The 24,775-nt window shown below is 50.8% G+C and overlaps 2 protein-coding genes across 2 annotated transcripts in view; one reads left to right on the top strand and one right to left on the bottom strand.

Moving 5' to 3' along the window:
• TBCD (tubulin folding cofactor D) overlaps positions 1-24,775 on the bottom strand; it is a 161,289-nt gene that overhangs the window by 87,281 nt on the left and 49,233 nt on the right. The gene's annotated exons all lie outside the window — the stretch shown is intronic.
• Positions 19,070-21,534, top strand: ZNF750 (zinc finger protein 750). The gene is made up of 2 exons (XM_060645041.3): positions 19,070-20,508; positions 20,651-21,534. The coding sequence occupies exons 1-2, from the start codon at positions 19,070-19,072 to the stop codon at positions 21,357-21,359; spliced, it is 2,148 nt and encodes a 715-aa protein (XP_060501024.1). The 3' UTR covers positions 21,360-21,534.

Here is a 24,775-nt window from a genome sequence, read left to right as displayed (position 1 = left end):
AATCAAAGCCATAAAGAGACACCCACTGAGTTGGCTATAAGAACATGGAAAAGAACAGGTGTTGGCGTGGACACCGGCACGGCTGGCGGGAATGTACAATGGGGCAGCTGCCGGGGGAGACAGTTTGGTGGCTCCCTGGTAGGTTATATATAGACTTGTCATATGATCCAACAATTCCACTCCAAGATATATACCCTAAACACAGGAGAATGTGTGTTCAAACAACTACTTGTACACGATTGTTCACAGCAGCTCTGTTCACGACGGCCAGAAGGTGGAAACAAACCATGCCTATGGATGCCTGAATAGCCAGCAAAAAGTGATGGATCCACACCACGGAATATTATTCAGTCATAAAAAGGAAGGACGTTCTGACACATGCGCCATCACGGATGAACCTCAAAGATACGCTCAGTGAAAGCAGCAGACACAAAAGGCCACAAATCGTATGATCCCAAGGATATGAAATTTCCAGAATAGGCAAATCACAAAGAGGAATGCAGATGAGCAGCTGCCAGGGGCTGGGGAGGCACAAGGAGAGAGGAATGGGCAGGATTCTTCACAGGGCGATGAAAACATCTTGGAAAGAGAATGACAGGTGTCCAACACTGTGAATGTCCCAAATGCTACCGAATTGTTCACTTTAAAACGGTTAGTGGTTAATTTTATGAATTGAATTTTACCTCAATTAAAACACACAGGTTTTTTTAAGAGCAAACACCTTTGCCTTCCTCCCCTGATAATTCAGTCCTGAACCATCAGGCAGAATAGGCAAGGGCAACCCCTGCGGGCGGGGACGCTGTCAGAGCCCACATGGGGCGAGGAGGGGTCCATGAGGCAGGCAGGCAGCCTGACAGAGGGGCCAGGACGAAGGGCACCCCTGCAGAGGGGGAGCTGAGTGTGAGAATTAGGAACCTGAGTGGAACTGGGGGAGGGGGGTCCCCGAAGCGGGTGTCACTGCCCATGCAGGCCAGAAGGGCATCCAGTGGAAGGGCACGCAGTAGAAGGCGGCCTGGCAGGGGTGTCAGGGGCCAAGCATGGCAGACGGTGTCCACACATGAGCAGCCCAGCCGGCAGTGTCAGTTAAAAACAAACAAACAAAAAAAATCATCTGATTTAAATCAAAAGGAGCTTAGACATTTGGACCTTTCACATAATAATTTATAAAATTCCACATAAACTTTTAAATAAAAGATGAAACAAGAGGCGCCTGGGTGGTTCAGTCGGTAAGTGTCCAACTTTGGCTCAGGTCATGATCTCACAGTTTGTGGGTTCGAGCCCCGCATCGGGCTCTGTGCTGACAGCTTAGAGCCTGAAGCCTGCTTCGGATCCTGTATCTCCTCTCTCTCTGCCCCTCCCCTGCTCATGCTGTCTCTCTCAAAAATAAACATTAAAAAAATAATAACAAAATAAAAGATGAAATGAGAAGGGAGTTACAAATAAGATATTATCAGAAACGACGAGGCAATTTTAGATAGTTTAAATATACATCATACGCATACTGTGCTATCTATAAATCTAACGTACATAATACATGGATGATTGCTGGAATGAAAGACACAAGGTCTGTCTCTGACAGAGATGACTCTGATGATGCAAAAATCTGAAGACATAACCAATAACACAACCCAGAGAAAAAGACATAGAAAATATGTAAGATAAAAGAGAAAGACAGAATGAGGTTGACAAAGGTCTAACTGGAGTCTGGAAGGAAAAAATTGAAAAAGAGAATTCCAAGGAAGAACTGAGAACTTTCCAGAACCACAAAGAGAAAAATCCTAAAAGTAGCCACAGAAAAGAAGGACCTTACCTAAAGGAACCACCACTTGACTGGCCCCAGGCGACTGAGAGCACAGAGGCCAGAGAAGGCAAAGCTACACTCCGTCTGGGATGGCATACAACTACATCATCATCAAGAATGAGGGGTAAAAAGAAATTTCAGGGGCACCTGGGTGACTCAGTCAGTTAAGTGTCCAACTTCAGCTTGGGTCACGGTCTCGCGGTTTGTGAGTTCAAGACCCACATCAGGCTCCTCACTGGGAGTGTGGAGCCATCTTGGCTGGCTCTCTCTCCCTCCCTCTCTCTCTCTGCCCCTCCCCTACTTGTGCTCATTCTCAAAACAAACTTAAAAAATGGTAAATTAAAAAAAAAAAAGAAAGAAAGAAATTTCAGGCAAATAATAACTGAAATATATCACTACTAAGAAACCCTTAGGAAGGAACTTCTAAAAACAAACAAAAACAAAAGAAATAAAATTATCCCAGGGTCACCTGGGTGGCTCAGTAAATTAAGCATCCAACTTTGGCTCAGGTCATGATCTCACAGTTTGTGAGTTTAAGTCCCGCATCTGGCTCTGTGCTGACAGCTCAGAGCCTGGAGCCTGCTTCGGATTCTGTGTCTCCCTCTCTCTCTCTGCCCCTCCCCTGCTCGCATTCTGTATCCCTCCCTCCCTCCCTCCCTCTCTCCAAAATAAACAAACATTTTAAAAAATATTAAAAAAAAAAAAAAAAGAAGTAAAATTATCCCAAAGGGGAGGGATCTGAGATGTAAAAAGTAATAGTTAGCAATTACTATTAAATTACTATAGAAATTCTATGTACATATAGGAACATCTAAACAAACATTTTTTAAGATAAGAATGTATAGTGGCGCCTGGGTGGCTCAGTTGGTTAAGCATCCAACTCTTGACTTTGGCTCGTGCCTGCACGCGCATGTGCTCTCTCTCAAAATAAATAAACACTTTTTTAAGAAAGATAATAATGTATAATGTTAGTTCAACAAAAAGACAGAATGGATAACCTGACAATTACGACACATCAGGTGAGAAGTGACCAACACTGGGGTATGCTGTGTATTACGGTGGGTTAAGAAACTAATTTTTGATTTTAAATATTCATGATATAAGTCTAAAGATTATTAAAGAATCTTTTAAGAAAGGAAATACAATATATAACTTCTAAATCAACAGAGGAGGAAGATGTGGGATAGGATGGGGGGAAGATGTAAGAGAAACCATATCCCGAAAAAAGCAAAGACACAACCTTTTTAAATATACAACAAGCAACGGAAAAAGTAAGACAGCAGACCCAAATCCCAGCATGTCGATACTGAGATGAAATGTCAGCAGAGTACACTCACCAGTTAAAAATCAATGAGTGGATTTTTGGTCTGACACAGATCTAAAATGTAGGAATATAAAACGATTAAATAAAAGAAAGAAAAAAACGTACCAAGACAATGTTCATCAAAAGAAAGCGGGGGTAGCTATGTTAGCATGAGGCAGAAATAGCCTGGACCCCAATAATCCTTTTCGTCTTAAAGAGGCGCCACACATCATCACCACCGTCATCACTAACAAATAAACAGAATTCATCACATGCCAAACACTGTTCCAACTCTTGATATGAGTTCATTTCTTTAATCTTTAAAATGGCCCTATGTCCCATACCCAGGTCTAGACCCGAGAGAGATGAAAAGTTATGTCCACACAAAAATTTGTACACAAGGGGCACCTGGGTGGCTCAGTCAGTTAAATGTCAGACTCTTGTTTTCACTCAGGTCATGATCTCACAGTTTGTGGGTTCAAGCCCCACGTCAGGCTCTGTGCTGACAGGTCAGAGCCTGGAGCCTGCCTTGGATTCTGTGTCTCCCTCTCTCTCTGCCCCTCCCCTGCTCCCACGCTCTCTCTGTCTCTCAAAAATAAACATTTAAAATTAAAAAAAAAAAAAAATAGAAGGCCTGGGGGGCTCAGTCGGTTAAGCGTCCAACTTCAGCTTAGGTCATGATTTCCCAGTCTGGAAGTTCGAGCCCTGTGTCGGGCTCTGTGCTGACAGATCAGAGCCCGGAGCCTGTTTCACAGTCTGTGTCTCCCTCTCTCTCTGCCCCTCCCCCACGTGCTCGGTGTCTCTCAAAAATAAATAAATGTTTTAAAAAATTTTTTTTATTTTATTTTTTTTTAATTAAAGGGGTGCCTGTGTGGCTCAGTTGGTTAAGCGTCCAATATCGGCTCAAGTCATGATTCACGGCTCTTGAGTTCAAGCCTTGTGTTGGGCTCTGTGCTGACAGCTCAGAGCCTGGAGCCTGCTTTGGATTCTTTGTTTCCCTCTCTCTCTGTCCCTCCCCCACTCACACTCTCTATCTCTCAAAAATGAATGAACGTTTAAAAAAAGGTTTTTTTAATTAAAAAAAAAATTTGCACACAAATATTCACGGCAGCACTAGTCACAATAGCCAAACAGTGGAAAAGCCCAAATGTCCATCAGCTGATATGCAGATAAACAAAATGTGGTCCATCCATCTGCTGTGTGAACTGTCCCCTCCAAAATTCGTAAGTTGAAGTCCTCACCCCCAGCATCTTAGGATGGGATCATATTTAGAGACAAAGCCTTTAAAGAGGTAATTAAGGTTAGATTAGGTTGTATGAGCAGAACCTAATCCATTAGGACTGGTGTCCTCAAGAAGAAGAGATGAAGACAGGGACACACAGACTGAAGGGTGGCCATGGAACAACGGGGGGAGAAGGTGGCCGTCTGCCAGCTGAGGAGAGGCCTCAGGAGGAACCAGCCCCACCAGCATCCTGATCCCAGATTTCCAGCCTCCAGGACTTGAGAGATATACCCCAGTCTGGGTATTCTGCCGTGGCCGCCTGAGCAAACAAACACACCAAACGAGGGGACGGTATTCAGCACTAAAAAACATCAGACTGAGTGAAAGCAGCCAGTCTTTCACTAAAAGGGCCACACACAGTACAACTCTACATACAAGAAAAACCTAGAGCAGGCACGTCCAGAAAGACAGGAAATAGATCAGTGTTGTGTGAGGCTTCTTTCTGAGGCGATGAAAATTCTAGAATGGATGGTGGCAATGGATGGTGACAGACTAAATGTCACTCATGTGTACGCTGTGAATGGGTGAAGAGTATGGATAAGTTATATCTCAACAAAACTATTTAAAAAGACCCCCTAAAGGCGGGTACCCATCATCCAGATTTTTAAATAAGGGTAGTGAAGCACAGACAAGTTACCTTTCTACCTCCACTGGGGTCAGTTTTGATAAACTGTATTTCTCTAGGACTGTCTACCAAACTTACCAGCAGAGGTATTCTTACCAACCATTCCTAGTCCCCACGGTGCACACAGCATGGTTCTGCCTCACTGTCTCACAGGGTCCGGTCACTCTGCTTCTCACCCCTCAGCAAGCGGCAAGGTCCTGCCTTCTCTCTGCGTCTCCAGCACTGCCCGGCTGCCTGCTCCCGTCCAGTCCTTTGGCCAGAGCACTTTAGGCAGGGTCAGCCAGAGCGTGGCTATTCCAGCTCTGGGGCCACAGGCCATCTCTGTCTCTGTCTCTTTCTTTCTTTGTTTCTTCTAAAAAGGAAAACCCAGGGGGCGTCTGGGTGGCTCAGTCAGTTGAGTGTCTGACTCCTGATTTCAGCTCAAGTCATGATCTCAGCTCCTTCGTCAGGCTCTGTGCAGAGCATGGAGCCTACTTGGGATTCTCTCTCTCTCCCTTTCTGCCCCTCTCCCCAACTTGCACTCTCTCGCTCAAAAAACAAACAAAAAGCTTCCCCTTCAAAAAAGAAAGGGGGGGGGGGGGGGGGAGACCTTATTCTTGGCTCAAGGCCAAGGCCAGACCAGGCCTCAGGCCACACTTTCACAACTCTGCCCAAGGTTCTAAACTCCCCTTCAAACACACAGCAGCTGCATCTCGAAAGTTTTGATATGTAATAATTTCTTTACTGTCATTTCTCTCTTTAAGTTTCTACTGTAAAATTACTATTGAGATTTCTTCTTTGTGTGTTATTTAGAAATCTAAAAACTAAACATTCACATCTAACCTTAATCTTCTGTATCTGAATTTTAACTTCACTGTTTTGTGGTCAAAGAATGCTGTCTGTGCACTAGAGTTTCTTTGAGATTTCCTGAGACTCGTTTTATGACCCAGGAACTGTGCAACATTGGTAAGTGTTCCTTGTGTGTCTAAGAGCTGTGTACTCCCCGGGGGACATGACTGCAGAGCTCTGTGTAAATCCGGGGAATCAAGCTGGTTATTTGTGTTGTCCAAATCACACAGACATGCTTCCAACTATTGTGGTTCCTAACTGACCTGCCGATAAGTGAGAGAGGATTTTCAGCTCTTAGAAACATACCAGATTTGTCCATTTATTTCTGTAGTCTCAGTTCTGCTTTTCATAGTTTTAAGCACAATTTACTCAGGTCAGCCAAGGATAACACCAAGTTACGTACAAATTCATGCAGCGATCAGAGCTGATGTGGCTACAGGGGCCGAGTGACCAGTCTACACACGCCTGTTCCCTCTGCCTCTGTGTGGGGCCTGTGTGTCAGCAGGACCTGGGCACAGTGAGGGGCAGCAAGGTGGAGGGACGCCTGAACACAAGTGAGGAGCGGTGGAGCCTGGAGGGTGTGGGCAGGCTGCCCACAAACCAGCCTGGGTCCAGAGGACCACGGAGAGGGTCCTGTGGGAGCAGGGCCACCACCTAACCCACGTGGCTATCTGCACCACCCAGGACCGGCCTCACAGGCACACACGTGGTACTGCCTTGCCTCTGCTTTCCAAGTCACGCACATCCTCTCACAGAACCAGCAGGAAGGGGACTCTGGCAGAGGGTCTCAGCTTCATTAAGCCAACACGATGCAAAACCACGGCAGCAGGCGGTGGCGCCCTGCAAGAGGAAGTGCTCACGTCACATCTTGTCCTCCAAACACTGCAGTTCCCCAAGGTGAATGTGGGGTCCTTAACTCAGCTAAGTACTTAGAGCAATGTCTAGTACACAGTCAAGTGCCCAGTGAAGACTGATTCTTCCCGTAATTGTTATTATTTTGGTTACTGCTGGCAAGGACACCGTACAGAGTGCCTGGGAATAGTACCAACCCTACTGGTGGATTCGGGACAGGGGGCCTTTGGGCCTGCGGAGACCCTGGCAACTCCAGGGCCTCTCACACGGGGACTCCTGGTGGAAGGAAGGACTGGCCGGGCTGCTGACGGGGGGCCTGTTCCTTCCGGGGGGTCTGGAAGAGGCGGGGAGGCCTCCATGAGAAACCAAAGCCCCCAGCCTGGGCCGTCCATGCACACTGCCTGGAGTGGGGGAAGCCCAGGCTGAGGCGCAGGCACAAAGCCCGATCCAGGCTGTCCACCAGGATGCCCTGGAGAAGCAGCACGGAACTGTGCCACACCCCACAGGGTGTGGAGCGGCGCTGGCCTGCTGAAAACGAGCCAATAAGAAGAAACCCTCATGTTCATCCTCTAGCACGCAAGGGAAGCCTGCAGATACGACAAAGCACCAGAAGCCCAAGCACCTGAGGCAACAGGTCCTGACAGACACTACCAGGAACACAGGTTTGCTGTACTGGTGACATAAAAGCAGGAGTGTAAGCTGGAGAGAAGGAGCGGGAAGCTCATAAAAAAAAAAAAAAAAAAAAGAACCCGAACAAACGTCTGGAAATAAAAGAGAAAAAGACTCACTGCCGCGTTTGAAACCGGACCGATTCAGGACTCAGCCCAGAGGAGGCGTGGCCACGAGGGCCGAGCCCAGGCAGAGAAGTCACATGTGACAGGGTCAGGAGTCAGGGCACATGTGGGTGGGACAGAGGCAGAGACCACGAGACCCTGGGAGCACTTCCCTCACTCGTCCGCTGTCGTTCACGGACGCCGTTTGTAGCAGGAGAGAAAAAAGAGAAAGGAAACCTGTGCGTTTCTTTCTACTCATCCCTGCTCAGCTGAACTACGAGACTTTGTATGTGGCTGTCAACACACCCAGAGACCAGCACACAAAAAGCAAGCCTGGGAACGCCAGCTGGACAACGGCAGTAAAGAGCCTCACGCCTGCTCCTGGCCACCTGTACGAGCCTCACAGAGAGTGGTGAAACGCTGCTCACTGCCGGGGTGGGGAGAGGGCAGGAGGTGAAGAAAACCGTGTGGATCCTCAAAACTTGGCCCACGTTCACAGTTTCCCAGCCCAAGACACAACAAGCCCACAGCCCACGGTTTCAAGTTTCACTGCAGACACGGAAGCCACAGCACGGGTCACACCAGGGGAGGAAGGAGGAGAGGGCAGAGCCATGCAGTGCTGGCTCCGAGACCCCATCAACCAAAGAAGCACAAGTGTCTCCCACCTCCACCCTGGCTCAGGATCATTCCACATCCGTTTCTATCCCGCTTCCCACACTGCTAGGGGGAAGGCACCGGAAGGGAGGAGCCTGGGGAGCTGTGTGCCCCGCAGCTGAGGCCGGGCAGCCGTCTCTGCTGAGCGTCTCTCTGGGGCAGGCCCTGGCCCTGCCCCAGGCAGAGGGCACTGCCCACCATTTGCCAGGCAGCCCGGCAGGAAAGGGGGCCTGTGTGCTCTCCTCCAAAGCCAAAGTAGCCCCAGATCCATAAAAGTCAACGTGGGGTTACCAGAATAAGCAGCAAATTAAAATTCGAGCAGATTACACATCTCAGACTTACTCATCAAAGGAAAATTGAAGTCTGACAAGAGAACTTTCCCGACACTCCCAGAAGCCCTGGCCTACGTCATGAGATGGCCAAACTAACTTGACTTTCGTTTCCTCTATTAGCCAACCGTCTGACAGAGTAAAACTGCACTGACATTGTCAGTATTTGTTATAGGGAGAAACCAAGTGCCTGCAAAAGACAATCACAGTAGGAGCCCTCGCCTCGGCCAGCGTGCGCTCCGAGCTCCCCAGCACTCAGCTTCGAGGAGCCAAGTCTTCATGCCTGGGGCAGGCAAGGACCCTCAGGGCTGCTGGGCTCCTGGCAAGGTCCCGCACCCACTACCTGCTCAGCTCACAGGGGCGTATCCTGGCACGCACAGGCCTGGGCCAGGGTGCCAGGCCAGGAGCATCCGCGAATGGCAACAACGTTCTCCCGGGTTCCTGATCCTAGAAGACAGGGTCCAGGCCTAGCCAGTGGCTTCCGAGCAGGACAGCAGGGCCTAGAGTCCTACCCCAGGCTGACAGACTTTCAGAGACCCCCCCCCCCCGCCACCCCACGAGAGCTTAGGAAAGATGCCAGACCTGCCCCTCAGTCTACAGACCTAGAAGTGGGGGTGGGATGCTGGCAGCAGAACTCAGCCACGCAGGGGAAGAGTCTCCCCAGCACCGAGACTCTGGCGGCAAGGGAGGAGACATCAGTCCCATAGAGAGGAGACCTGAAAGGAGGGGCAGAGGGTCCCCCAAGTGTCCCGCAGGTGCCTGTCCACAGGGGCGCCCATGGGCAGCCCCACAGGGCCAGCAGAGCTAAGGCTTCAGGAGCCTGGAGTCTGCCTGGAAGGCCCCCACGGCCTCACCACCAGGTCCCCCAGAGGGGCCGCATCCCGCCCTGCCAGCCTGAGGCCCTGAGACGCAGCCCCCACGGTGAGGCGCTCCGGCCCAGGAACCATCCCCAGTCCCCAGAGGTCATAGGACCTCCCCAGAGATGGGCCACGAGGACAGGACATTAGGAAGCATTTGCTAAGCTCGAGATCTAACAAATGTCATCTTGGCAGCAGGTCAGGACTTACTTCCTCCAACAACAACCCAAATTAGAGAAACGGACTCACACCTTCACAGAGCTCGTGTTTTCCCTTTACCTTTCCCCCAGACACAGCACCCCGAGAGAAGTGCAAAAATCAAAACTATCTCCTACTTCTCACAAGGTCAAAAACAGACGTGATGTGTTTCCTCCAGCAGAGAGGTTTTACCTGTGGCACGTGCCATTCCCGCAGGACACATGCAGTGGCAGTGGGCTGCCCTGTCTACCTCGTGGGATCCCCCAGCAGCCCACGAACAGCAGCCTCCCGCACGCCTTCCTACAGAAGGGAGGACTGAGGCCCAGGTCACATAACTGCCCGCAGACAGAGTGTAGACGTGCAGAGAGCGCTGCTGGACGGGGAGTGGGAGGGACACGGGACAGGGACAGGGACGTTGCCCGGTTAAAACGTGCTGCCTGAAGCCGAGAGGCGGGGGAGCAAGCAGGAGCCGAGCCATAGCGGCTGCGTCCTCACCACGCCTCACCCTCCGAGCAGGACAGTGAGACCCACACCCACAAGGGTGAAGTCCTGATGCTGTGGCTGAGCAGAGGCCCAGCAGCACCTGTCTGAGCCCAGCCATGATGCCCACTCCCCATAAGAGCAGCCGCAGCCATGGCACCCGTCCCTCCCCACGCTCAGACCCATCAAGGCCCGGCGAGGCCGGGAGCCTGGCCGCCAGCCACCCCACTGAAGTTCCAAGCACTTCTGTGCTGAGTGGGTCCCCGAGCCGGCTCCCAGCCACAGCACCTCACAGGGAGGCATTTCCTCCCCTGCCTGTACAGCCCTTCCACTGTCCACTAGGACTCTGCTCTGTCGCGCTTCAGGCTGGGTGACCTCAGCCGGATAACTTACCCTCTCTGTGCTGACTGCTTGCACAGAGTTGTCGGTGCGATTAAAGGCGTTAACGCAGGCAGAGTGCCCAGTGCAGGGCCTCACACCTAGTGAATGCTCAGTACCTGCCAGCTACCATCCCCATGCTCTTCCCAAAGATTTGACCTCAGTCAGAAACGTAGCCACAAGATTTCTGGGTAACGGAGGAGACTGAACACACACAACAGCTGGAATCCCACTAGCGACTACAGAGACTGCTTTCCCTTTTCAAGGTGTAAGCGACAGGGTCAAGGAAGGCAGGGAAGCCACAATGCAGATGGCACTCAGCAGGCTGGAAACCAAGCCTGAGCACAAGTGGGGAACCCAGAACCTGTCTGGTCTACACGCAGGATCCTTGAAAGGCCCGAGATAACTCTGGGGGCCTAAAACACAGGGCGCTATGAGGGCCACTGAAGACAGTTAATTCTCTGGGCATGGAGAGAGGTAAAGGATGGGCTGGTGTGCAGAGAGGGCGGGAATCGCCCACCGCCCGCCCAAACCGTCATTAAGACCCTCAGAGAAACAAGAGAAGCCACTGCAACTACTCACCAGACACTATGGAAGTTGTGCCAGAGAACACAAGAGGCGCTGGAGACTGAAGGAGCGCTCACCAGAGGGCTGGCAGAGAACATTGAGGGAAATGAGAATAGGAGGGTCAGGAGTGACCGCCTCTGTGAAATTCTACAATAGGATACACTCGGCTGGGACAGAAGAATCCCACCAGTGCTGCCTCAGTCTGGGTGGGGTGATCGTGGCAGAGAAAATGCCTCTCAAAACTCTGAAGACCTGTGCCCTCTGCGGAGTGGCTTTAAAAGAGGAACTGTGGGCAAATAGTTAACGACATGCTTGCTGACTTGTTTGGGGGTCAAACACAGCGGACTCTGCAGTGCAGCAGGGCTGGTGCTGGGACGTGGGCGGGGGGGGAGGGGGGGGACGGTGGGAGGGCAGACCTCTGTGACGAAGCAAATATAGTCGAACATCCATCAAGGACCCGGGTGTCAGGTTCTTATGACTCACCTGTTTGTTTGAAATCGTTCATGTTCAAACTCTGGAGGAAAGAATCAGGAAATCAGAACGGGCAGGCACTTCTGCACAGCAGTCCCGAAAGCTACATGCAGAGGAGAGCCCTTTCTAACCTGGGAGTTAACGTCTCTGGCCCGGGGTTCTATCCCCAGCCAGACTATCAACCATGAAGAATAAAGACACTATCAACCATTCAAGGTCTCCACAAGTCCACCTCTCCTGCACTCTTTCTCAGGAGCCTACAGACAGGATGTGCTTCCTATCGACACAAAGGATCAACCCAAGGGAGAAGACACGGGATCCAGGAAGCAGGCTTTCGATACAGGAGAGAGGGAAAGGCGACCTTGGGATGACGGGGAGGCAAGCATGGGGGCAGAGCAGACAGCAAAACTCTCACTTTCCACAAAGGAAAGTCAGCAGACAACACCCAAAACTGGGAGTAAGACGTAGGTGGAGGGAACACAAGTAGCAACAGAGTAATGTTATTTGGGATCAAGGAGGTAAACACCAAAATACTCAGCTAAGAAAAGGTCCCAGTGCTGCTCCTGGACAGAGATGGGAGGGACAGCCGTCTGACAGTGTCCCACTGAGACATGGGCTTGCTGCCCTCCCCTCAAGTCTGGACAGGTGAAGCAGGACATGGGAGGTGCCTCACCAACCACCCTCCTGGGGAGGCCTCCGAAGTGAGACCACACGGAGAAGACAGCTCGGCCGTGCCCTTGGGGACATGAGGTGGACCCTCCAGTCCAGCTCAATACCACCAGGGCCCCACCAGTGGGGCCTGCCATACCCTCGGAGGCAGGCCCGCACTCCTGAACCACCATCATGAGACGTAATAAAATGGCGGTTCTTTATGCCTCCAAGTTTTGGGGTGCCTCGCCACCCAGCCACAGGTAAGAGGAACAGCAATGAATTACTGTTTCATGATGACATCTATAGAACTATTTTTTATAGAACTTTAAGTTTTATGGATGTCTAATTTGGACAAAAATAACTAAAAACTTTTTTTTTTTTTTAAAGAACCCAATACAAAGGTAAAGCCAAGTAAAATCTTAAGCCTTAAAATAAAATTAAAACAAAAAACCACAGCATCAGGCCTGGCAAGCCTGACCCCAACCATGGTGCCAGACGTGCCATGCGTGACCCCGGCTGGCACCACCTCCCTTTTCTGTCCCCAAACCAACACCTCGTTCCCGCCTCACTAACAGCCACAGACTGAGCAGCAAGCAACCTAAGCAGGGAGGGAGACACAGACTCTGCGTTAGTTATCAGAACGGGGGCGGCGAGAGGAGCAGAGCCACGTCCCGGCAGCAGCCCTGCAGCGAGCCCGGAGCCCGGTGCCCGTCCCGGCAGCAGCCCTGCAGCGAGCCCAGAGCCTGGTGCCCGTCCAGGGCATGCGGCGACAGGCCCCTGTGGTGAGGCGGCCGAGGTCCCCCCGCCCCCCGCCCAACGGGGAGGGCAGCAGGCTGACTCCCAGGCACAAGGGAGAGAGAACGGCAACAGGGGAAAAAGCTCGCTCAGACCTTTGGGAGCAAGGATCCTGCGAGCATGGCCTCCTCAGGGAGACGTACTTATGACTAACTCTCGGGGTCTGCCTGCTGCTACTACATACACCCGGGCACGGAAGAAGGTCCCCCACACGGTGTCTTTGTTACACCATCACACACTGGTCAGAGCCCCACCGACACGCCACCAGTGTCTATCCTGACTGCGAACACATAGAACCCTGCAGCCCAGGAGCGTCCGGGCAGCACAAAAAGGGCACTCTCAAGACCGAAGCAGGGAGCTTCCAAGAGGCTCAGAAGTGGCGCTCAGAGTGCCAGCCCATTGGTGACGCTGCTCCTAAGCAGCTAGGTGGGTGCAAACACATGAATCGTAGCTGCGGGCGGGAGGAATATCAGGTGCATCTCTACGCCCCGAGGGCTCGACTCCTACACTTAAACCCCTCCCACTGGGACAGCCGGCTCCAGTTTCAGCCAGCGAGCGAGCGTGAGAACAGGTCCTGCTCTCGGGCACCGTCAGCCACGGCTCCTGACCCGACCGCTCCCAGCACTGCCTGGCTCCGGTAAGTACCCATTTCTTCTCAAATTCAACTTTCCTTTCAAAACTACTCTCAGAACGCATCTTGAACTAACCATCTGGCTCAGGGAACCACCTGCCCGGTGCCGGCTCTGCCTTGCTCTATTCTCTGCGGATTACTCAGGACCCAGCAGGTGCATCGCTGGAAAGGAGACCATAATTACAAAACTTTTAATAACGCTTACACTTTATTCTAAGAATACAAACAAGTTTATTTAGAAATTAAGACCTCATTTCTACATAAAATTTAAACTAAAACTCAAATGTATGTAGTAAGTGCTTCTTTGTTCCTCACCTTAAAAATAAACTACCAATAAATTTCAACATTAAAACATCATATATATACAAATGTAAACATACACATATACATGTTTAGAAAACTGCTGAACTTACAGTTTAACTTTAAGACCTTTTCAAGTTTAAAATAAGTACTGTTTTGACATATGCTTACCAAAGCTGAAAGAACAAAAGTTAACCAAAGAGGATCCCTAAATATACAAAAAGGAGTTTTTTCCCCCTTATAAAGTTTCTCATAAACCAGCTATGAGAACAATTACTGACCAAATGGCCAGGTCTGACCAAAGTCAGACTTCATGTAAGCAAAGTCTGTCTACATTTATGATCTTTATTTTGCATTAACAAACTCCTTCCAAAGCTTTAACCTGGTATTTTTAAGGATAAAGAAGGCGGGCACGTTGAGGGGACCGGCTCTGGTGACAGGTTGTCCAGCGTTAAAGCTGTGTACGTTACTGGTAAGGGCAGACGTCTGTGAAGTCAGGATCTCTGGCTGAAACTCAAAACAGCCCTGGTTGGTTTTCCAGATCATTCTTCCTGACTACATTCTAGAAAACTGTCTCTCTCCCAGGTCATGGTTAACCTGAAGTTTATCCTTCATTTTAAAGAACCAAGAGACTGGGAGGGAGTGGCGGTTAATCACTGGAAAAGCTCAATTGGAGTAAAACTCACAAATCTCGTTCTTGCGACACCCCAGTGGGTAGGCGACAATGGCGTGTCCTTGGGTTATGCAATAACGCCACATCACAATATTGTAATTATAGCATGCCCTTCAAAACGCTCTACCTAACGAGGCTCCCTGCCAGACAGCCGGACAGCACCCAAGGGACCATTACAGCATTATTTCAGTTCATAGGTTAACATGCGCGACAAGCATAGTTACCCAGCCCATCACAGCAATGTCCTATAAAGCTGAGCTATAATTACCTCTCCTGTGTCCTATCAAAGTTCAAAAAAAAATCTTTTTCTCTTGTCTCTTTTTTGGATTTCTAACTCCTTAGAAACTTCTCAAACATGCCAGCCACTCACCATCATCCTAACAACTGGCAAGGACATTAACTGTCCACACTTAGGAACCTATGGAGAGACGGGGCACTGGCAATTTAGTACTTCAAAAACAAGCAAACAAAACCCTGTGGCCAACCGAAACCACAGGCTGCTCAAAGTGCTGTGTGGGCAGCTCGGCCCAGACGCCCAGCGGGCCTGCGAGCAGGGGCCCTGCGGGAGGAGAGATGTGGAGGCCAGAGCCAGCTTGCGGCACCTTCCAGGCTAAGAAGTACATCAGCTAGACACAAGCAGATGTTTAAAATACTTGAGGTTACAAAAGGGACATTTTTAAATGGGAAAACCTCTCAATGTTCACGCCGGGCCCCTTGTGTGGCTTTATGTCACCACCCCCATGGTCTCTCCCCCTCAGTGTGGACACCGTGTGCAGGGGCCGCATGGTCAAGAGGATTCGGAGAGGGAGGTGGCAGAGGACAGACGACATCTAAGTGACAGCCACTCTGACCCTGACCGGAGGCAAGGTGCGTGAGGAGGCAGCTCCCGGCACTTCCTGCTGGTCGAGAGTAAACAGCATTGTGACACATAGACCTTTCAGGACCAGGCTAACATCTGGGCTTCAAAAGGTGCTAACACTGCAGCTAAGGAAAATCAAATCCAAGGGGTCTTGCATTATGAGCAGCTCCCCAGCTATGAGTTAACTGAGAAAGGCACAAGCCATCCCCAGGAAAAGCCTATGGGAAACACCCCTCAGCACATTCAGAAAAACCTCACCTCCCAATGCAAATCCAAACTTACTACTAACAGTTAAAGTTCTGGATTGTGTTGTTTTGGCAACAATACCCTTTTTCGGAATATTTAACACCAGCAGCTGCTGGCAGCACCAAGCCCAGCGGATAGAAACTGGCCTGGCAGAGACGGTCACAAACGGTGTCCCTACAGAGGGCAAGACCAATGAGGTCCCGGGCAGTCAGGTGGAGTCGCTGCACCTTGGTGCACCTCACCCGGCCAGAACTCTCAGACCGACCTCATTCTACAGGCTGTCCCCTTCGAAAGCTTTCAATAGCCTCAGTTTTAACCCACTTATTTCTCTGACGTTACCGCGTTTTTATGGCCAAGTGAATACGCCCGTCTCCGTCAGCCTAGGAGGCAGCTGTGTGCCCTTGTTTTAATTAGCAAATTGTGCAACACTGAGAGGTCAGTTTACCCAAAGTGAGGGACACAACTGCACCTGTGACATCCCAGGTTTCCGTTCCCACAGGCCAGCCCCGGAATACCCTCACTTCCCGGGGCACCAGCATGATCCCCGGAGAACCTGGTTACTGTCCTTGTACGCTAACTGAACAAAGAACAAAAATTCAGACCAGAACTTTAGACATGACATCACTTGACGGAAACAAGTACATACTAATTAATATTAACATAAAAGGAATTATTACCTAAATTATTCTTCTGGGTAACACTAGGATAACTGAAATATAACTTGCCTCTTATAAACGTTTGATAACCTTTAACACAGATTTATCTATAGGTTTGCCTGAAAGTATGAGCAGCGTTAAATAACACTGCTTCTGAAACTAACACATCGTTATATAGTGCATCTGAATCATTCTCTTAAATCCTGAGGGAATTTTTCCTTCATATGAGCTCCCGGGTTCTGGATGCCAGGGGGCTGTATGTGTGTCCACTCTGGGCATCACTAGACTCTGGGCTCACACTTGATAAAGTTTTGCAACTGTCATCATTTTGATCATGATGCTTCCAGCTAGTGATGAAATCACTTTTCGGATCTTTGCCATAACACATCCTATACAATCATGGGAACCTGACTTGCAGAGGTTCTCACGCCTTCAGAACCAGGGAGCACGGGGAGACGTGCCGGCACACGCCCGCTGACTTATCTAGCTGGCCCGGGTTGGCTGGAATCGCTTCCTGACGGGCGGCAAGGAAATTGTGCTTTTATAGCCCAGAGCGTACCTTCCCCCCAAGGTATGGACTGAACTCATAAAGAGTTACTTCACGTTTTTCCCTTTAATAAGAGGGAAAGTTAGAAAGACATAAAGCTATGCTTACATGTTTAACAGGCTCGGCTCCTGCAGCCGCAGCTCCTGCAGCCGCACCGTGGAAGGGGAGGTCGGGGGCAGGGTGAGCCAGTGAATGCCCTGGAGGGCCCTGGGACCTCCCTCTCCCCGGTCACGGTCATGGGGCAGCCAAAAATCTCGTTTCTCACCCAAAATACACGTGCCTCGCCACTCTTGCTCTGCAGAAACTCCTCACAAGAGAAGGGCCACAGGCATCGGCAGAAACCACTTCTTAGTAAATACACAGCTTTGAAAGCACTGAATGATGACAAAGCAGGTTAACAGAGGCGGTTTCGGGGCGGGGGGGGGGGGGGGGTGCTTCTTTGTGTTTTTAAGGAATAGGAATAAATGAGTAGCGAAACCAGTTTGCGGAGAATAAAATCAGAGCAAGCTTTCTCAGAAATGTACAGTATCCAAGTGAAAACCCAACTACACCTGCCTCCGCGATCCTGACACTGCCGATTACCTCATCACAGTGTGTGGGACGGCAAGGAAAGGCATTGCAGAGAAACTACATTTTATTTTGTGAAAACAAGTCTCTTCAATTTCCCATATGTATTTCTCTACTTTTAAAAGGCTGCTTTCCAGCTGAATGTTCTCGCCACCCCAATGTCTAGAAAGGGATGCTTTATCCACGAAATCTCACAAGGCTTAGGACCGACCTTAGCTGCTCATTAGCAAAACTGCCCCTGAAAACAGTTTTCTCAAATCATTTCCTTCCTTTTTAACTTTATTTTGAAGCTGTCTGAAAACATTTAGAAGCTGCAGGTCTTATGTGAAACAGCGGGCCCTGACCCCTCCCGCTGCCCTGCAGCCTCCCCACCCACACGCTTGCTCCTAGACACAGTCACACCATGGGCTGGTCTGGGGCACCTTGCTGCACCACTGGGGCCATGCAAGATCCCCCCAGACCTCGTGTCTTTGTCCTCAGTTTCGGGTTCTGAGGCCGAGAGGGCCCCAGGGGTGTGGGGAGCAGCCTGTGAAGGAAGGCGGGCTGAGGCCTCTGGGTAAGCCTGGGAGAGCAAGGGTCAGGGAGAGGAGGGCACTCAGGGAAGGTACGGAAAGCCAGGGACACCTGCAGCCCCCGCCAGGGCCTAAGGCAGGTGACGGCCCCCACTGGCCACCGTATCCATGCCCATCACATGCCAAAGACTTTGCCAAGAATGGGCCAAGGCCCACTTCCTAAAGGGTAAAGGCTGGGATGGTGTGCTACCACAATCCTCTCACATAGGCACCGCCATTTGGAGGTAAGGCCAGGAAAGGCAGGCAAGCGCCCTGGGCTGGAAGTATTCTCAGCTGTCCACACAGCAGGCAGGGACGGGGCAAGAACTTACTCCACGCTGCTCACGAGGTGGGCGGTGATAACAGGGCAGTGAAGGAGAACATTCGGTCACTCACACAGCTCAGAAACTCACCTTGATGGCATCTTAGAACCATCTGAGTCAGCATAAAGACAGCATTTACATTTGTATGTGAGACAGCATAAATGCTACTCACCAATAAAGCAGACTTGTTCATTTGATTTTGGAAGCAGTAGAGTGGGACTGCATATTTAAATATTCTTCTTTCCTTCCTTCCTAAGTTCCACACATAGAACACTACATGATTAAACAGGACAGAACAGCCAAGGAGCCACACACAGGCCAGGCCCCTGTGGTCTCGGTCAGCGCACCACAGATGCCACGAATGTGGATGGGGGAGGGGGTCCCAACGGTCACTTGGCCTCGGTCTACAACCTCCTTGGCATCCAAGGCCTCAGGTCACAGGACAAAGATTCCCAAAACTCACAGAATTACAGGTGTTCTCAGAGCCGACACTAACACACCGCACTCTTGGCCCCAGGCCAGCTCTTTCAGGTTAGACTTGAGCAAACAGGAACAGCGTGGGGGGCTGGCGGCCAGGTTACAAGTAGCGGGCAGCTGGTGCTCATCTCGTCCTCACACTGACGAGGGTGGTGACCCCTCCATACCTTCAGGTAACCTACTGTGAGGCTAAGGCTCTGCTCCTCCGTTGCAGCCCCCACCCCAATGAGCGAGACCTCCCCCATCAGACCCACAGCACATGGAGGAGGCTGCAAATAGAAGCACCTGGAAAGAAAGCCAAGGAGAAGCAGCAGCAGCCGCCAGATCATAATCGCACAGGAGCCGGCAGCGACCGGACCAGCGAGGGGACCAGCACCCACACCACAAGAAGGAACATGAGTCTTCTCAAAGAGCGAAAACCAAAAAAGCCGCATTACATCCCGAGACCTCCAGGAAAACCCTTCAAGTATAAGTGTTTCCAGTGCCCTTTCACTTGCAATGAAAAGTCACACCTTTTCAACCACATGAAGTATGGTCTCTGCAAAAACTCCATCACTTTAGTGTCAGAGCAGGACCGCGTCCCCAAGTGCCCCAAATCCAACTCTCTGGACCCCAAGCAGACAAATCAGCCAGACACGGCAGCAAAACCCACCTCTGCCAAGCCTGTTGTCAATGGGCTCCCACACTTTGACACCAAGCTTCAGCAAAGCCTCGCCAAGGACGATGCCAAGGAAAACGTGGAACTGCACACACGTGGGCCCCACAGGTGCCCAGGACAGAAGTCTGCTCTCCACGAGGAAGCAGCACCCCTGAGTCCAGCTCCGGAAGCCACCAGGGGCACCCAGCCCGTTCTGGAAGGCATTGTGCGGCCTTCAGCCTTTGTCCCAGTGGGAGAGCACAGACTCAAAGGGCCAGAGCACGCTGAGGCTCCTGAACTGCTGGCCCTGCCCGGCCCCACGGCCAAAGCCACCTCCTTCCACACCAAGTCTGCGTTCCATGCTCCTGGCTATCCGTGGAAAGCTGGCACGCCTTTCCTCCCGCCAGAGTTCCCACACAAAATCCCGTCTACAAAGGGGTTTAGTGCCATTTCCCCTTACGTGCACCCCGCAATCCCAGAGTACCAGCCACACTTTTACACAGAGCACGGACTGGCCACCATCTACTCACCCTACCTACTTGCTGGGAACTCACCTGAGTGTGATGCCCCCCTGCTGTCCGTCTACGGGGCCCAAGACCAGAGGCACTTGCTGCCTCCCCCAGGGCCGGTCCCCAAGCACTTGAACCCCCCCTCGGCATATGACCATTACAGGTTCTTCCAGCAGTATCACTCCAACCTGCCAATTCCTTATGGATTTTACAGACCAGAGTCTGCATTCTCCTCCTACGGGCTCAGACTCCCACCCGTCACGGGCATTTCCAGAGATCACAGCTCTCACCTACTGGAAGAAACCGCCCTGCTCTACCCGGCCCTGAGTCCGTCCAAGTCAAGTCCTTCCAACACCCACAGAAAAAACACAGAGTTTGAGAAGGGGAGCCCAACTCCCGAGAGTAAAGACCCCTCCCAAGATGGGCAGAGAGACACAGAGGGAACCAAAATGAGCCCTCGCGCGGGCAGCGCAGCCACAGGCTCCCCCGGAAGGCCAAGTCCCACCAACTTCACGCAGACAAGTCAGCCGTGTGCCGGGCTGTGCGGCCTCTCGGACAAGCCAGCTGCCAGCACCCTGGGAAGGCTCCATCAGCCTGAACACAGTCTCACAGCCTTCAAGCCTGTCAAGAAAAGCACAGAGCACCCAAATTCCCAGGCTCTGGAAAACAGAGAAGAGTCCCCAAAAAGGTAAGAAAATTTCATTTCGAGATCTCCAAAACATATCTCTGATTGTGCTCCATTAGCCAAGCTCATGCTTGCTCAAAATGCTTTTTAGACAGTAGCTTTTTTAAGCAAGGGTCCTATTAAGGCCTCTCTTTACCTCTTTCAGCCTTGATGCCATGAACGGCGATGCTCCAGGCGAGACCAGAAGCGCATCTCACGACCCAGAGGCCACACCTTCCAGCCCAGAAGATGGCTCCAGGACAGCCCCGCTGAACCTCTCCAAGAAACCAGAGGCCAGACCAGCCACTCACAGCCCCGTGTACAAGGACTTTGCAGAGGTGCAGGACATGCCTCTCAACCTCTCGGTGAAGGACCCCTGTAACGCCCTGACGCCGAGACCTCCCTTCCACAGCCCACCGCAAGAGGCAGAACCTGCCAGCACCGCTGCTCAAAACACTGACACGGAAACTTCCAAAGATGGGCCAGAACACGCCCAGACGAACCAAAGCAGCCCTGATGCCGTGGAGGCGCCACCAACAACGCCCGCTGTGAAGGCCCAGGACGCGAGAGCGCTGGACAGCAGTGATGAGCAGAAGCAGACAGCGGCCGTGGCCCTCTGCCAGCTGGCGGCCTACAGCCCAGGGAACGTCCGGATGGGCGATGGGGAGCCCACGGCCCCGGAGTCCGCCTGCCCACAAGACGCACCCACCCTCAGCGCCACGGAAAACCCGGAGGCTCAGTGTGACCTCAGACCCAGAGGGCAAAAGAGGACAAGCCCCAGGGATGCAGGGAAGTCCCAGCAAGGAACAAAGAAGACGAAGCCGAGTGACACAGCCAGAGTATTCACCCTCCGTAAGAGAACACGGGTGTCTTAGTGCCGCTCTCGCCGGATGCAGACACACCTTCCAAAGTAGGTTACGACGGCAGCAACTCTTGACTGGCACCACAGCTTTCCCTGGTCAGTTTTTACAATACAGCTTCCTGCTTCTCAGGAAGGAAGGGGGAGTGGGGAGGGGGAGACAGAGAGGAAGGAAGGAAGGAAGGAAGGAAGGAAGGAAGGAAGGAAGGAAGGAAGGACGGACGGACGGGGAGAGGGGGAGAGAGAAAGGAAGAAGGGAGGGAGGGAGGGGGGAGAGAGGGGGGAGAGAGAGAGAAGGAAGGAAGAAAGGAGAAAAGAAAGAAGCTGCAATTCAGGTTTTGAAAATATCGAGCAAGAATATTCAAAGGTGCTTCTACTTTTGGTTGTAAAAATATTTAAATGACTCATACTCAAGACTGATGAGTTCAACATTGACTTTCATTTTTGTAAAATGTCAAATGGAAAGACAGCTTCTAAGTGTAATCCATCTTACAGGAAAACTATTAAAAATACTCTTCTTATAAATATCTTAGCACTAGAATAAACTGCTTTTAACTGTTTTGCTATCAAATCTACTGTGTGTTTTGAAGTAAATACCAATTACTGGGAAAAAGTGCCATGAAAAAAACATTTCCGGTTCTGTCATTAAAGTGCTGTATGTAAAAATTATGTGATTTGTTATGAGTGAAGATACACAAACATCAAGACGCTATTTATACAAATAATTTATTTCCAGTAGGAAAATGTATTGCTGGTGAAGCTATTGCTAACGTACTCTACTTCTGTATGATGTTACAGTGAACTTCCTGACTCGTTCAGCCTCCTTTTCCATTTTCCAAAATGATGTACATATTGCTAATTTTCCAATAAACTCATAGGTGACTTTAAGAATACATACTCTGTGTTATGCTTCAATCTGCCATAATAAACTCAATGCAAAAGGGAATGAGCTGAGGCGGCTGTTAAACGGAAAAAAGAGCGCCTGCCTGCGTGAGCGTGTGAGCGCACCTGTGCGTGCTGTGAGACTGGTGGCCACTGAGTCCGGGCACGCACACCCCCCTGGGGCTCCCCAGACCTCGGGCTCCCTGAGCCTCGGCCTCTCTGACTGCCGCCTGAGGAAAGGCCGTCTGCCCCCGCGGGCCCCACCCCACGGCCCTTCACAGGACCCCCTCCTCCCGCTTTTCAAGAGGGCCCCTGTCCTCCGACACACCTCCTGGGGTATCAACAAAGGGCAGCCGCACATGGCAGTGCGGTGCTGAGGTGTGCCCTCAGACGACCCCATGCCGTGAACCCAAAACGCACGCTGTTGGGACTCGAGGCCGAGCACACATGCACTCCGCTCACCAGCGCGCCAGGGCTCTCTCGCCTCCAGATACCAGAACGTTTTGGCAAAGAGCAAAACAGGGTGCCCCTGCTTTCCAGCAAGTCAACAGCCTGCAGGAAGCAAAACCATACGTCACAAGCTGTGTTCCAGACTCAGGACCCAGAGCCCAGCACCCTACAGACAAGCTCTCGCCTCTCGCTTTACACACAGAACGCAGACCTCGCATATCAAGGGCCCAAAGATTCTGAGAACACCATGTTTTACAGCTCACCCAAAAGTGTCAGGCTTCACCTTAAGTGATAAGAGGAACCAGGGACAGTTAAGACTGTCCAGTCCTCCTGGGACAGTGCGGGGTGGGCACAGATGCAGGCCTCAGGGCTCTCAGGGAGGGCAGAGGCCCTCACCACCTGCAGATTTTGCCGTGGAACTGCGTGCATCTGCAGCATGACGACTGACCCCTCCTACTGCAATCCCCCCCTAAGGTCACATGCGACAGACACGGCGACCCCAGCAGGCCCTTCGTATCTGTCTCTAAAAGCACAATGCGGTCCTAGATCTTTGTAACAAGAAAATGGTCTTCCTGATGTTTTGACTATGCCACCTGCCTATAGTCACCTGTGACCCAGCCTCAGAGCTGTAAGGGTTTAACCTTTATATATAAAAAGCAATAAACCCCAAAAAAGTTAAATATAAAATTATTTCCCTGTGGCCCATCAATTTTACTCCTAGGTATACACCTAAAAGAAGTAAAAACAAGGACTCAAACGGGTTAAGTGTGCACCAATGTTCATAGAAACTTTGTTCACAACACTCAAAAAATGAAAGCAAGGGGCGCCTGAGTGGCTCGTGGGTTAAGTGTTTGACTGTTGATTTCGGCTCAGGTCATCATACCACAATCCGCGACATCAAGGTGGGCTCTGCGTTGACAGCACAGAGCCTGCTTGGGATTCTCTCTCCCGCTCTCTCTCTGCCCACCACCACCCCTCCCCCCGCATGCACTCTATCTCAAAACACAAAAACATTTTTTAAAAAAAGATGAAAGGACACAAGCCTGCACTGACAGGGGAGCAGGTAAATGAGATGTGGAAAACCACACAGCAGAGTGTCATTCAGCCATAAAAAGGGATGAAACTCTGCCACCTGCTACCACATGGACTAACCTTGAAGACATTATGCTCAGTGAAATGAGCCTGACAGAAAAGCACAAATCTTACACGAGTGCACATAGATGAAACACTGACAACAGGCAGGTTCACAGAGGCAGACAGAGGAGTGGTTACCAGGGGCTGCAGGGGATAGGAGAGGGGAGTCTAGCGGGGAAACAGTCTCAGTTCAGGCTGGTGAAAAGTTTTCAGCAATAGTGACAATGGTTGTACAAACTGTAAATACCACCAAATTACACACTTAAAAACAGCATGGCAAATGTTTATATTACGTATATTCTATAATTTTTTTTTAAATAATATACCAAAACCATTGAATCAGGTATTTGATAGGAAAACTGTATGGTTAGGTGAACTATATCTCAACAAAGCTGAAAAAAGATTCTAAAGGGGTCCTTGAACTCACAGCAAAGAGGGAACAAAATGCTGACCACAACCTTCCTGAAGTCTTATCGGGGGCCCGTGCAGTCTGCCCCCATCACCAGCTCCAGTCTTCAGCACGACACAACACTCCATGGGGCAGGAAGACACGGTAGGCGTGAAATGAAGCACACACACACTCATCAAGGAGAAAAGCATTTTAATTCAGTAGCACAGAACAATTACTTCACATGCGAAGTCAAAGATATCTCGTCACGGTATTCACTTTTCTCACAAAACTGGAACATCCAACAGTGCAAAATGTACAAAAGGTTAAAAATCAGTAAGGACTTGGGGCGCCTGGGTGACTCAGTCAGGTGAGTGTCGACTTTGGCTCAGGTCCTGATCTCCCTGTTTGTGGGTTCAAGCCCCAAATCAGACTTGCTGCTGTCAGCAAAGAGCTTGGAGCCTGCTTCAGACCTTCTGTCCCCCTCTCTCCTTGTCCCTCCCCCACTCCTGCTCGTGCTCTCTCTCAAAAATAAATAAAACTTTAAAAAAAAAAAATCAGTAAGGACTTGGTCCTCC

This window comes from Panthera onca, chromosome E1, assembly GCF_046562875.1.
Source record: "Panthera onca isolate mPanOnc1 chromosome E1, mPanOnc1 haplotype 2, whole genome shotgun sequence".
Classification (NCBI taxonomy): domain Eukaryota; kingdom Metazoa; phylum Chordata; class Mammalia; order Carnivora; family Felidae; genus Panthera; species Panthera onca.
This window is presented reverse-complemented; position numbering and strand designations above follow the sequence as displayed.

Bases quoted from the DNA above. Each gene is read 5' to 3' on its own strand.
- ZNF750 (XM_060645041.3), top strand. From the start codon at position 19,070: ATGAGTCTTCTCAAAGAGCGAAAACCAAAAAAGCCGCATTACATCCCG. The intron at 20,509-20,650 runs GTAAGAAAATTT...TACCTCTTTCAG, and splicing joins AGAGAAGAGTCCCCAAAAAG to CCTTGATGCCATGAACGGCG.